General features: G+C 46.1%; 1 protein-coding gene and 1 non-coding gene across 9 annotated transcripts in view; both read left to right on the top strand.

Moving 5' to 3' along the window:
- The window catches only part of MTOR (mechanistic target of rapamycin kinase), a 119,395-nt gene that overhangs the window by 80,852 nt on the left and 24,266 nt on the right, over positions 1 to 14,277 (top strand). For all 8 annotated transcript variants that reach the window (XM_084822366.1, XM_084822367.1, XM_084822365.1 and 5 more), the window contains 6 exons: positions 1,315 to 1,415; positions 1,710 to 1,825; positions 4,312 to 4,389; positions 4,491 to 4,598; positions 8,915 to 9,040; positions 11,926 to 12,057. In XM_084822366.1, coding sequence (XP_084678492.1) covers positions 1,315 to 1,415; positions 1,710 to 1,825; positions 4,312 to 4,389; positions 4,491 to 4,598; positions 8,915 to 9,040; positions 11,926 to 12,057 — 661 coding nt within the window. The remainder of the gene's footprint in view (positions 1 to 1,314; positions 1,416 to 1,709; positions 1,826 to 4,311; positions 4,390 to 4,490; positions 4,599 to 8,914; positions 9,041 to 11,925; positions 12,058 to 14,277) is intronic.
- Positions 10,966 to 11,121, top strand: LOC146335289 (U4 spliceosomal RNA). Its single transcript, XR_014786090.1, has one exon. It is a non-coding gene; the product is annotated as a U4 spliceosomal RNA (small nuclear RNA).

Consider the following 14,277-nt stretch of genomic DNA (forward strand, 5'->3'; position numbering starts at 1 on the left):
GAAAGATGCACTTCTTCTCTCCTTTGCTGGAGTGCGCTCCTCTCCCTGTCTTTTTTTAAATGCAAGTGGGGTGTACCACAACACTGCTATCTTTCCAGAAACTAGGTGGTCTCTTCAGCTGCAGGACATACCTTTTTAGGGATCGTTCACCTGTTACGTATACCCTTGCATGCCTTGAAATCTACCAGGAAGGTTGTGTAATTAATTAACAATTGTGTAATTAATTGTTGTGTAATTAATTAAATGTAAATTAATTACATTTCTATACTACACAATAGCTGAAGTTCTCTGTGCAGTTCACAAAAGTGCATCCACTTTCTACCATGTAGCCACGAGGAACAGAGCCTACTTGATGGCTGCCCCATCAAAGAATCAACTTCCCAGAGAAGCCTGCCATGCTTGCTCTGTACTGAGCTTCGGAGTCTTGGCTGTGGCATGATATTTTAAGCAGGTCTTCTCTGGTTAGTTGTATTTCAGTCATTTTGTGTTTTCAGATAGGAGCAGAGGAGCCTGACTTGTTACGAGTCAGACTATTGGTCCATCTAGCTCAGTCTTACCTACACTGATCGGCGGCAGCTCTCCAGGGGCTCAGATCCGAGTCTTTCCCAGCCTTAGGTGGAGATGCTGTTGACTGACTCTTTTTCCTGCCTTCTTTTTTAAACTGCTTTGAGAGCTTTTGCTGAAAAGCATAGTATGCATTTTTGAGTGAAGTGTGTTGACTTTATCCCCTGGGGAACCAATACGGCTTGTTGAGGGACTTGTCAAAGGATCATGCAACTTGAAAGCAAAATGTGAGCAGGGCACACTCTGCACGTTAGTGTGGATAAAATCCTTCTGTGTCAGGAGGGAGTCTTTATAACAGGGATCTGCAACATGCAGGTTGAGCATTTGTGGGTGTGGTTGACTGTGCTTTTGAGAGGCTAATTGGAGAAGACAAGGTTCTCCATAATGTAGTGTGCAGTTCAATCCGGATGGTTCAGAAAATCTGAGCAAGTCCTGCCTGAATCTCTGAACATCTCATATCACTGAGTCTCTATTTTGATGGGTTCTGACATGAACCCAGTCCTGACAGCACATTGGAGGCAGGGGGTGGGGAGGGGATTGATGTCACTAGACAAACTAAGAAAGAGGACATAGAGAACGCATGAAATTACTTGAGACAGCACAATCTGTACCAGGTGAATCCTATCTCTCTGCATCCTGGATTGCTCAAGAGCAAGGAGAAAAAAACTCAGCTGCACCAAATGTTCCAATGGATACTCAACTTTTAAAGTTGTACCCTGCTTTTCTGCAACACTTGTTTCTCATTCCTAGGGGACAGCTCCACCAGCAGTGCTGTGAGAAATGGACCTTGGTGAATGACGAAACCCAAGCGAAAATGGCACGGATGGCAGCTGCAGCTGCTTGGGGCTTAGGTAAATCCCAACCCACGCCCCTCGCACCTCACTCCATACTGGGTCCTAAAAATCCAGAGAGGCATGCCATGTGTCCTGTCTGTCCCCCCTCCCCTTTTTAAAGAATGTGGCCATTGGGCATGCTGGCTGGGAATTATGGGAGGTGCAGTCCAGCACATCTGAAGGGTGCAAGGTTGAGGAATGTTGGACCCTATTCCCTTTCTTAGAACTAGACTACATGGGGGCTAGCTTAGATCATCCCATTGGATCCCTTCCAACTCTGACTGCTTATCCAGGCCGTGTCTGTCTCTGCAGGTCAATGGGATAGCATGGAGGAATATACATGCATGATCCCCAGGGATACCCATGATGGCGCCTTCTATCGGGCTGTACTGGCTTTGCATCAGGATCTTTTCTCCTTAGCCCAGCAGGTACATTGTATAAACATTGGCAATCACTGTTTTGAGGGCTGTGAAATTGTTAAGACCAGTAATTCGGTATTGCCTTCCCCTCCGGCAGGGCATATTTCTAGTGTAGCAAAACCACCAAGATTGCATTATTACCAGTTGTTGCTGTTGTGAATTCTCATTGTGCTTGCCTTGAATATACTTGAGCTTGGCGTGAAAATGTCACAGACTGTACCTCTCACATTTCATGGTCCTTTGGCCCCACAATTAACTCTTTTTCTCAATACATATCTGCCAGCCTCTCTGTCATTTCTATTTTCCAGTCAATATAACATTCCAACTCAGTTCATACGTAACGACAACCCAGGAGTTATTTGGCCCATGGGTTGTCGGGGCTGAGCGCAAGCGAGAAAGTGCATTGCCTCTCTCCAGCGCACTGTTTCTGCTTTGCATCCGCTTTGCTAAACAACCCTGGTTGTGACCTCCCAACCCAGCATTCTGGCTTGTTGTGGTTTAAACAACTCAGAGTTTGAATCCATAGTTTGTATAATCCTCAAGAACCCAGAGTGCTGGCTTCAGGCATCACAGCTAACCCAGGAATGGGGCATTCCAGGGTTGTTTAGCAAAGTGGGAGTAATGAGTGGGCGGGAGGCAGTGCGCTCGCTTGCTCCCACCTGGCCCTGCCAATCATGGGTTGTTTAACCCATGAATTGGTGTTACATGCGAACCAGGTCATTGCAAGGTACGCTCTAATACACAAAGGTTATGCCACAGTAAGACTGCAGTCCTTTCCATGCTTATCTAGTAGAAAGCACCATTGAACTCAATGGGACTTAACATCTGAGAGGACATATATAGGATTGAGCTGTAAATCTGTTATTTAATCTTCAAGGTGCCACAAGCCTCTGACTTGTGTTTTGCTGTGACTGTCCAGCATAGCTGTCCCTCTGGAACTTTTGGAAAGTTTCCTTACCCTATCACCTGGAGGCAATTCTCACTCGCCAACCACATGATCAAGCGAGCGGCAGTTTGCAAGCTGGCTTTTGGTCTAATCCAGAATAGGAGTTCCCTTGTTCCCTTTCCAGTGCTTCTATCGCAGGTTCAAGCGGTTGCCTAAGTGAATGAGAAGCGCACTGATTTAGTTCCTGAGGAAGCCTGTGTTTGTATCTCCCATCGCAAATTTGGTGCTGAAGTTGTAGAATGGGTTCCTCTGGAAGGAAGGAAGGAAGGAAGGAAATCCAAATTGGCCCTGTCAGAATCTGTCAACGTCTGCCGATGTGAACAAGAAAAATCAGTCAGGCGTTGGAAAGAACTAGGCCTCTGTAATTAACCTTTTTCACATTCTGGAAAGGGGGCAGGGAAGAGGGAAAATACAGAAGGAAGCTTATATAATACACAGCACTGCAACTGTTTCTGGGGGTTCTGTTCCATTTGTGCAGAGCGAAAGAGTGTGTGGGCTATAAAATGCAAAAGAAAAGCTTCAGTGCATGTAACTGCACAGAATATGTGGAATGTACCAGGCATAGCAGGCAGTGTCCTGTCAAGGGTAGGTTCTTGCAGATTCATCTTGACAGGACCCTGGCTGAGGTTCTGGGAAGCAGGCAGTGTGTCTCCAGGATCTCAGGATGTACCAGGTTTGTTTTCTAAGAACATTTAATTGGAGATGCTTGGGAGATTGTGCATTGGAAGTATGTGCCCTGTTACTGAGCTCTGGCCACTCTGCTGGCCTGAACCAGCATGTGCAATCTCAAGCATGTGGGAGTGGGGAGGGGCTTCAAGGGAAATGCAAAGCTGGCATCTGTATAGAAGTGGGCCAGGGGACAGGAAGTAGCCAGCCACAAGGTACAGTCCCCCCCAAAGAAACACCCTCTAATGGGGAGTTAGAAGTCCTTGGTGATCTACTGCAAATCACTTGGACATCTACCAGGAGATCCAAATCTACCCTCTGCCCACGCCTACTCTAAATCTATCTTATCTTCTGTTCTAAATCTATGTTCTCTTCTTTTTCTGTATGCTCCCTCTTGGAAGCTTCACTCTATGAGTACAAATCCTAGTTTAAACCTAAGGTTACCCTCTCTCTTCCCCAACTGCCTCCTTTACCTTGCATTTCCCTGCCATTAGAATGCCATCTTGCCTAATATCTGACTCTCTCCTTCTGTTAGTACCTTCAAACACTTCCTTGAGATCCATCTATTCACCTTGGCTTTTCCTGATTAATCTTCCCCTTTTACTTTACCCTTTTCTCGCAAGTGTGTCTCATCTTTAACTTTCAATTGTAGACTTGCAGGCAGCATCTTTAAAAAAAATTGGTAGTGCTTAGCAATTTTATATGCTTTATTAACAATAACAATCAAAGTGGATCTGGTGGAGTTTCTTGGGCACTCCAGAGAAAAAAATTAAGGTTTCGTCTCATGAGAGAAGTGAAAAATGTTTAGCATTGGCATAAACTTAGAGAGTATTTTAGGAAAAGGAGACTTAGCGGACTCTTTCTCTCTCTCTTTCTCCATCAGTGCATTGATAAAGCCCGAGACCTGTTGGATGCTGAACTGACGGCCATGGCTGGAGAGAGTTACAGTCGTGCCTATGGGGTGAGTATGTCAACTCCTACCCTTGGGCGCTGATCCTCCATTTAGGGCTCGTTCTGGTGCAGCGGTGATGGAGATGGAATGTGATTGACTGTTTCCTTTAGGCGATGGTATCCTGCCAGATGCTATCGGAGCTGGAAGAAGTCATCCAGTACAAACTTGTACCAGAGCGACGTGAGATAATCCGCCAGATCTGGTGGGAAAGACTGCAGGTAAAACCACGCTAGATGGGCTGCCCATGTGCTTATGTATTTATTTATTTACAGCCTTTTTATCCTGCTCTTCAGCTGAAAAAGACTTCCAGAACAGCTTTAATAATGAGACAGCCCCTGCCCTCAGGCTCGCCATCTAAAAGACATGATACAAAAGCAAAAGGGAGGGGTGGGGGAGAAAAACTCAGGCACCAGGTCTTCGTTTCAACTTTTTTATGCCAGCAGATACAAATTCAGAAGCACTGAACTCTCCCAACTAGCGTTTTATTTGGAGTGATAGAGGCTTATAAGATAGCATAGAGAAACTGGAGAGAGACAGAAAATGTTCTCCTTCTCGTAATATTAGAATTAGAGCCATCAATGAAATTAGAACCACCAAGACATCAGGAGATCTTTCAAGCTTTCCTGGGTCTTAAGTTCCCCTTTCCTTTCATCTCCTGTAGGGTGGATGCAAACTCATGGGAACATCAGAAGCTGCCTTATACTGAGTCACACCATTGGGCCGTCTAGCCCAGTATTGTTGACACTTAACTGGCAGCAGCAGCAGCTCTCCAGGATTTCAGGCAGGATTCTTTTCTAGTCCTTCCTGGAGGTGCCAGGGATTGAACTTGGGACCCTCTGCATGCAAACCATGTGCTTTACCACTGAGCCACAGACAGCTCCGAACCTGGTAGCCAGTGGCTGCCCCACATTAGCTACAGCACCTACCCAGAGGATGAATTTCTCCAGCATGGCTCATTCCTTCCTGTTGTTCCTGTGCGTGCTTCCGTGCTGCGCAAGAAGCTGTTTACTTGTCACTGCCAGCGACTTGCCTGCTCTGTCCCTGTGCCATTTGGGAAGCTGTGACAAAGCTTTTTGCCTCCAAAATTGCATTCCTGTCTGGAAAGGCTCAGGGAACATTCCACCGGAGAGGAAAAGCCAAGGGCGACAGGGTGGGTAAAGTCTGCGGATGCAACTGTTTATAGTCCTGGAGAAGAGAGGGAGAGGGAAAAGCAGGACACGGAGTTCTTGTACATTTTACATCATCTTACTAATAATTATAAAAGGCCTGTTGGACCACTTGCAGAATGTTTTATTTGAAGGTCAAAGAGCAGCAGATTTCCTGACTAATTTGGAAGGGGGGAAAGACAGCCAGACATGTGGCATACCTGCCAATCTAACCAAGGTGCCCTGCTCTCTCTGTCTCTCCTGAAGAGGGAGACCTCTTCAGTTTTTCTAACCAATGTTTGGGTGTTCTGCTTGAACGCCACCCAAGTCCGTTGAGCTCCTTGCAGTAGGTGCACACTCTTGCAGAAGGAAAGGAATCATTCTTTTCAATTCGTACAAATTGCTACTGTTTGTGGAAGGTGTCGGAAAACCCAGATGGGCTCCCTCCTAGATTTCTAGGTGGCTACAAAGTAAGTTGCAGTCGTGCAGCCAGTGCAGCCAAAATTATGCATTGGGGAAGCTCAGATTTTCTACCAGGGAAACACAGATTCTGCACTCAAAACAGAAATCAGTTATGCCTGGGTACACCAGATGCTGGGGAACATGGGTGGGAGGGTGCTGTTGCACTCATGTCCTGCTTGCGGGTGTGTAAACTGAATGCTGGACTAGGTGGACCTTTGGTTTCATAAGAACATAAGAAGAGCCCTGCTGGATCAGACCAAGGGTCCATCTAGTCCAGCATTCTGTTCACATAGTCGACCAGGAACCCACAAGCAAGGCAGGAGCGCAACAGCACCCTCCTGCCCATGTTCCCCAGCAACTGGTGTACATAGGCTCACTGCCTCTGGTTCTGGAGGTAGCACAGAGCCATCAGGACTAGTAGCCATTGATAGCCTTTTCCTCCAGGAATTTGTCTAACCTCCTTTTAAAGCCATCCAAATTGGTAGCCATCACTACCTCCTGTGGTAGCAAATTCCATAGTTTAACTCTGCACTGTGTGAGGAAGTCCTTCCTTTTATCTGTCCTGAATCTCCCACCAATCAGCTTCATTGGATGACCCCCTTGGTTCCAGTATTATGAGAGAGGGAGAAAAATGTCTCCCTATCCACATTCTCCATACCATGCATAATTCTGTACACCTCTGTCACGTCTCCCTTGCCCTTTTTCTAAGCTAAACAATCCCAGCTGTTGTAACCTTCTCTCATAGGGGAGATGCTCCAGCCCCTTGATCATTGGTCTCCCCTTGGTCTCATCCAGCTTGGCTCTTCTTATGATGTCAATTAAAACAAAAATCACTAGCATCATATCCCAATGCATTCTAAGGGCAGTTGTGAGCCAGATATATGGTTCCACATTACTTAAATAACTCACAGCATAGATAGGTTACATGGCTGGTGCCTGGAGGAAAAGAAGCGAGTGAACCGCAGGGGGGGACCGCAGCTCATTAGCAGAGCACCTGCTTTCCATGCAGAAGGCTCCCGGTTCGATTCCTGGCATCTCCAGTTGAAAGAATCAGGCAGCGGGTGATGGGAAAGTCCTCTGCTTTCTGACCCTGTGACTTTGGACACAGAGGCAGGCCAGGATCTGAAGGGGCAACACGTAGCTTGTCCAGGAGCCAAACCGTGGTGAGGGCTTGACAGATGTATATCTGAACATGTTGAATTGCCCAACATGGGTCCTCCATGTGGTCATCTCTCCTTTGCACCCACTGGGGAGTGCATCCAACAGGCAGCAAGGGGAATGAAGGTGTTTTTTTCCCCATCCTGTTCCTGTACAAAGCTGACAACCTCTTAAATTCAACCCAGACACTGCCTTTGTCCGTGCTGTGGCAGACATTGAGCTGTTGTGTCATTCGGCACAGGTAGGCAAGAGCTAGACAGCGTCTGCTAGCACAGCACGCCTGCCAGCAAAGCAAGGGACGGCCAAATCAGTGTGGCGGCAGGAGAAGGCCAGTACTAGGCAGAGAGAACAACAACCAAAAAAAGCACTGTAAGAAAAACTTCTGTGTGGATTATGTGTGCCCTGACACGCGCACACACACCAGATCTTCTTCTCTCTCTTCTTGTTTTTTGTAACTTTTCCTACTGGAAGAAACTGGGAGCCAGAACCCAAAATAAAACATGAAGTTCTTTTCAGAAATCCAGTCGGACCCCTGTCTTGTTGTTTTGAAAGGGATTTAGCAGAGCGCAGATGTTATTGCTGCATATTTTGAAGCTGTTACCGTTACAGAAGGCTGATGGTTCTTCCGCTCCCCTCCTAGCTTTTTCCATTAACGAACGTCGTTAACATTGGAGGACCAGGCCAGTTTCTTCTAGCCCTGCTATTATGCACAGTCCCCAAGGACTAATCCGAATCCATAGTTACCCGTGTGTTTGGGATAGAGTGGTGTGCAAATGGGGAAAATTATGTATATATTGTTTGGTCTAATAAAACAGTGAACTTTCCCCTCTAGGAGAAACAGGTTTTGTTCAGCATTAGCAGAAGCATTAACAGCTTGTTTGCGGGCAGAGCACTCCCCATCCTGAGCTAATTCTGTCCTAATTTCAAAATAAGTGTAATCCGCACTATTTTTATTCTGTTTTAATGTTTGTACCTTGTTTTTAGTGTATTGTATACCCTCCAGAGAACTTCGGTTATTGAGTGGTTTAAAAGTACAGTAAATAAATAAATAAATTTGTTGCTGGGGAGGGAGGTTGCCCTTTTCTTCCTATCTCAAACTGGCACCCTCCAGATATGTTGGAGTACAACTCCCATCATCACCAGGGACTGGAAGCCTTTTTCTAAGCTAAACAATCTTGCCTAAACAATCTTGCCTCACGTGCCTTGTTTTAAAATAAACTTGGGGGGGGCGGGCAGATTGCTGCCACCACAACAAATTTCAACAGCAACTTCCGGCAGGGAGAACAGGGGTGGGGTCCGGGGGGCAGTGCTCTCCCTCCAGACCCTTGGAAGTTTCCCACCCTTGCTCTATACAGTGATGTAATAATGTTAAAGGATTTTATGTAGATAGCTGTCATCTGGCACAATGAATTCCATAGATTGATGATACGTTCTATGCAGTGGCTTCTTGTTCATCTTATACCTGCTGCCTGTTTCAATTTCAGCTAGATAGGAATAGCAATGAAAATTACAGGAACATAGACCGTAGCTCCAAAAACATAGACTGTTGCTCAGTGGTAGAGCACCTGCTTTGCATGCAGAAGGTCCTAGGTTCGATCCCCAGCATCTCCAGGTAGGGCTGGAAAAAATCGTGCCTGAAACCCTGGAGAGCCAGCGTCAGTCAGTGTCAAGAATTCTGGGCTAGATGGACCGAAGGTCTGGCTTGGTGTAAGGCAGCTTCCTATGTTCCTATACTAAGAGGCCCCTTTGTATGCTTCCCTTTACCCCAGGGCTGCCAGCGGATCGTCGAGGACTGGCAGCGGATACTTATGGTTCGATCCCTTGTTGTCAACCCCCACGAGGACATGAGGACGTGGCTGAAGTACGCCAGCTTGTGTGGCAAGAGCGGAAGGCTGGTGAGTACCTCTGAAGCCCCTTGGGATTCCTGGATGTTGCTCTGTGAACCAGGGATGGGTAGCTAAGACCTGTGTTCGAAATATATCCTGTGTCAGAAAGTGCTGTGGCCAGCTGGCGTATGTCAGAAAATTGGAAGAACAGAGACCCAGAAGGGTTAATGTCAATAAGACTATGAAGGATTTGGATTTTTTTAAAAAATGTGGCTTGTTATAATACTGTTAACAAGAATGTTGCCCTCACACACACAATGCATTTCCATCATATCTACATCCTCATGTCAATATCATATTCCCAGCCTGCTTTTATGCAGTCATAGTGTAATAGTAGTATTTTTACCCCAAAGGGCCTTTATTAAACCACAAGCAAGTCTCAGTCACAACTCACTGCTGTGGGAAAAATGCATTGCCTCCAAGAGGAAAAAACATCACTGGGAATGCAGGAGGCAGCTGTTGCTAAAGCTCTCACGATCTCCGTTGTCAGCTGGCATGAACGGGGGCAGGAACAATTCTCTTTTGGGTTAGGCTGAGGCATTGCCTGTCTGAAGAGCTGAATATTTGTGATAGCTTTCTCGTCCCAGTTGTCCTTTGGCACACAGGCAGAGGTGTTCCAGTGCAGTCTTTGCCTTCTTTGATCTAAACCTCTTGCTTGACAGATCCTTTGAGAGCGTTTGTGTTGCCCCGTCCGTGGGCGCTGAACTCTTAGGTTAGAGGTGCCAAGACAGTGATGAATCAGAATCAGTGGTTTACCTACAAGTACATACTTTATTGAGTATTTTACAGCACACAGGCATACCCAGTGGTTGGATCAGACAGCTTCTCTGAACCCAGAGCCATGGGGTAACATGGGTTTTATACCATATATGTTAGCTGCATAACAGCAGCAAACACCCCCTAGCATTCATTCTCAGTATAAACTAACAGCACTTGGTTCTCAGCACAGCCACCTATAGCTTTAAGGTAAACAACCTCTGCTTCTCAGGCACATGAGTGATAAGACACTCTCCTCATTAGTACGGAATGTGCTGGGGCTGTTATCGGCCTTTTGACTCATCTGCACATGCTCAGAGGCCTACTAGCAAGGGAACTGCATTAATAATGAGCAAGTCATTATGGATCTCTAGGCCCCTCTAACACTACAGGTGACTTGGTTCCACTCCTGGGGCCAATACATTGTTCAGGACTTGTAAGTGATGAGAGAGTACCTCTGCAGAGACAATAACAGAACTGCTTTATAATGTGACTGGATTTAAGGCTGTCCCCTTCTCTTACAATTTATGGATGGATGAAAGCCTGCCTGGCCCACTGGCCTGTCCTTACGGGGGCCTGATAGTGGGTCTCGGTATCTGAATCCTGGGGCTGACAGACACGTTGCTTTCGCTGGGTTTTGCAGACGCCGAAATCACACCTGCCTTCCATACTTCAAGAAAATGTAACAAGGCAGAAATGATGCTGCCATCAGATCCAGGTTCTAAGACTAGGGAGTGCAATGTTTAGTCCATTTAACAATGTTACATTAATCAGTTAAAAACATTTCTACTAAAAAGGTGCTGTCAATTTTAATCAGTTAAGGGCTCAGTCCTATGCATGCTTAGACAGAGAAAAGGCCTACAACTCCCAGCATTCCCCATCCAGCTTTGCTGGCTGGGGAATGCTGGGAGTTGTAGGCCTTTTCTCTGTCTAAACATGCATAGGATTGCGCCCTAAGAGATCTTTAGAAATGTTGAATTACCTTTAGTATAAGCACCTCTCTTAAAACAACAACAAAACCCCTTTCATCCTAAGCACCATCTTAGAAAAGATATTTCCTCCTGTGCTTTCTGCAACAGCTAAATTAATCAGTTAAAAACAAAGTTTACTCCCCTCCTTGACTATTTTCCTATGTGCAGATTGGAATGATTTGCTCAATGTATCATCTGACACTCATAACAATTGCGCAGTGACAGTATTGTAGCCAGTGAGGTTAATCTGAGGCACCATTATTGCTAATTGGAACATAACAATTAATTGACTAAGTTTTCTGTAATTGACTGACAGCTCCGAGACAAATTCCAGATTACTAAATATGAATGATCAAAGATGATCAGGGGACTGGAAACAAAGCCCTATGAAGAGAGACTGAAAGAACTGGGCATGTTTAGCCTTGAGAAGAGAAGACTGAGGGGAGATAGGGTAGTGCTCTTCAAGTACTTGAAAGGTTGTCACAGAGAGGAAGGCCAGGATCTCTTCTCGATCATCCCAGAATGCAGGACACGGAATAATGGGCTCAAGTTACAGGAAACCAGATTCTGGCTGAACATCAGGACAAACTTCCTGACTGTTAGAGCAATACAACAATGGAACCAGTTACCTAGGGAGGTGGTGGGCTCTCCCACACTGGAGGCATTCAAGATGAGGCTGGACAGCCATCTGTCAGGGATGCTCTGACTTGGATTCCTGCATTGAGCAGGGGGTTGGAGTCGATGGCCTTGTAGGCCCCTTCCAACCCTACTGTTCTATGATTCTACATGAGTGAGATCTGCCTTTTCCTATTCGCACGTCCCGCTTTCTCCTGATGTGTCCAGAAGCATGGGTGACTCATGTGCCTGCAAACTCAGGGTGGGGGGCAAGGGGATGTGATTTGACTCTTAACTAGGCCCAATAATTGGCATACTGATTCGTGGCCTTTGTTTTCACAAATGGTGGATTTGGTTTAGCCAATCCTCTTCTTTTGTTCTCTGCAAGAGAGTAGTAAAGTCCAAGCAGAGTAGGAATATGTGCCATTCCTCTGACACATTTGATCCTGGGAAAGTAAAGAACAGGATGCCACAGGTCTAGCAGTCTTGGGAACATTAAAGAGATGGACTCAAGCCCTGCATTAACCTGCCCCTCCTTCTTGTTTGTTCAAGGCTTTGGCCCATAAGACCCTCGTGTTGCTCCTGGGGGTTGATCCGTCCCGGCAGCTGGATCACCCATTGCCAACTGTTCATCCTCAGGTGACCTACGCATACATGAAGCACATGTGGAAAAGTGCCCGCAAGGTAAACATTGCAAGGAATTTCAAAAATGCTTTTCTCCCTTCTGCTGATTGCTCCCTGTGGCTAGAACACCACTACTGTGCAAGGAGCAAAAGCTCACAGTTCTCCCTTCCTTACCCAGCCATCTTCTCCTTCAGTTTTGATGAGGATGTGTGTGTGTGTGCGTGTGTGTGTGTGATGTGCTGATGGTCAGTAAAGAAACAAGCAAACATGCTGGGTGACCAGCAAGGTCTGTTTTTGCAGACAAAAAATCTCTTTGCAGACTTTAAACATCCAGCCAAAAAACAGCTGGAGAATGCACAGGGCTGTGTAAGGCCAAACCATTTGACTTCCCAGGGCCAAGGGCTCAGTCTCCCTGGCTGTACCACGCAATGAGAATTTGCATAATCAAATCCAATAAGTCTCAGACTGGGTCCCTTCTCCTTCCCTTTTAATATTTGATAAAGTCTCTCTCTGCTCCTGAATGTGCTGCCACATCATTCCTTTTATTCTGGTTACCAGTTGTTTTCCGGGCCAAATTCAAGGTGTTGGTTTTGACCTTTAAAACCCTATATGGTTCCGGCCCAGCCTATCTTAAGGAGCGCCTCCTGCAGCACCAGACTGGCCGCTTAACAAGATCAGCCTCGGATGGCCTTCTCTCTGTCCCATCAGCCAGGACAGCTAGACTGGTGGGGATGAGGGAGAGGGCCTTTTCTGTGGTGGCCCCCACTCTGTGGAACTCCCTCCCTAGGGAACTCCGTCATGCCCCCTCTTTAATGAGCTTCCGTCGTGCATTAAAAACGTTGTTGTTCAGGCAGGCATTTGGGGTGGGTTAGGGTATTTTAGAAAATGTTTTTATTGTAGAATTTTATTGTTTTAAACTGTTTTTATTGTATGTTTTACATCGCCCAGAGTGGCTGGGTGACCAGCCAGATGGGCGATTAATAAATTTAATAATAAATAAATAAATAAAAATTCATTCTTTCCCGGTTCATGTTTTGCCAACTGTGGGAGCTGAAGCCATTATAACCATGTGGCCCAGTAGTATGTCTTCTAAAAAGCAGAATGAGCCACTTCCAAGGGCTAATCTTCTGGCTTTTTAAAAATTAATAGGTTTATACCCTTGCCTTTCTTGGAAAACTAAGCCAATTCAGCTTACGGTGGTGGGGGCGGCTTGGGGAATTATACAAGCCTGTGCGTTTTTAAAATTGAGAAATGGTTCAAATTAAGCTAGACCCATTTAAAGGGGTGGTTTAAACACAACATGCTTCAGCTTGCCTCTGGAGAGTTTGACAACACTGAACGCTGGAAGGGAGTTCCACAAGACTGGAACCATTGCTGAATGGGTCTTGAGTCTTCCCGCTGCTGATGTTATGGAGGGATGTGTGTGTTTGTTCCCCTTACATTTTCACAAAGGTATGGGCAGGAAACCCACTTTGGTTATGCATCTTTAATGGTTTGCAGTCGTGCAGCTACGGCTCGACCTTAGGGCCAAGTTCCAGAGCCCCACAGCCCAGGGGCCCCCTAAATGACCCCCCCCCCAGAGTGCAGCTGGTGATGAGGGTATCAAGGTGGCAGAAATAAATTCCCATTTTATTCCTGTAGTCATGATGGTGCTAGGATTTAACTGAGTTTAAAATGCAAAACTGTACATGCTCAGCGTTACTTTTTAAATCAGGGTTGGTAAACAATTCTGCTGTTGTCATTCTAACATATCAGGAATGTAGAAGCAGCTGTAATGCATGGAATGGTGGTTGGCAGGGTGGGGTGGAAGAAATGTTAGTTGTGTGCTTCACAACTGAAGTAATACACATGGCCATCTAAAGGGCCGGCCCTCAGTCAGAGGTTCTAAAATTACCTAGCTTGCACCACTGATGATTTGTTATGGCCCATCCAAAGGACAATTGCCTTCCATTCCTAATTTCAGTGCAGAAGCTTTACAACCTAAAGAGCATGGGAGGAGAAAGGCAAGAGAAAAATAATGAATAATTAAAAACATTACAACGACGTAACAATAAAACAGGGTAGTAACAAAGTCCTATATGGGTCAGGGAAAGCCTGTGTGAACAAGTGCATTTTCAAGAGCTGTTTCAAAGCTGCCACCATTTCTGCCCCTCAAACCAGACATGGGAGTGTGTCACCACTGAGGAGGCCCGCTTATGTACCGCTACTTTGCGACCTTCCATTGGTCACAGAACAACCAGTAAGGCCTCCGCAGAAGATCTTGGGATTGTCTGGGTATAT

This window comes from Heloderma suspectum, chromosome 15 (genome assembly GCF_057233095.1).
Source record: "Heloderma suspectum isolate Gila_16-S chromosome 15, 16-S_ref, whole genome shotgun sequence".
In the NCBI taxonomy this organism is placed as follows: Eukaryota; Metazoa; Chordata; class Lepidosauria; order Squamata; family Helodermatidae; genus Heloderma; species Heloderma suspectum.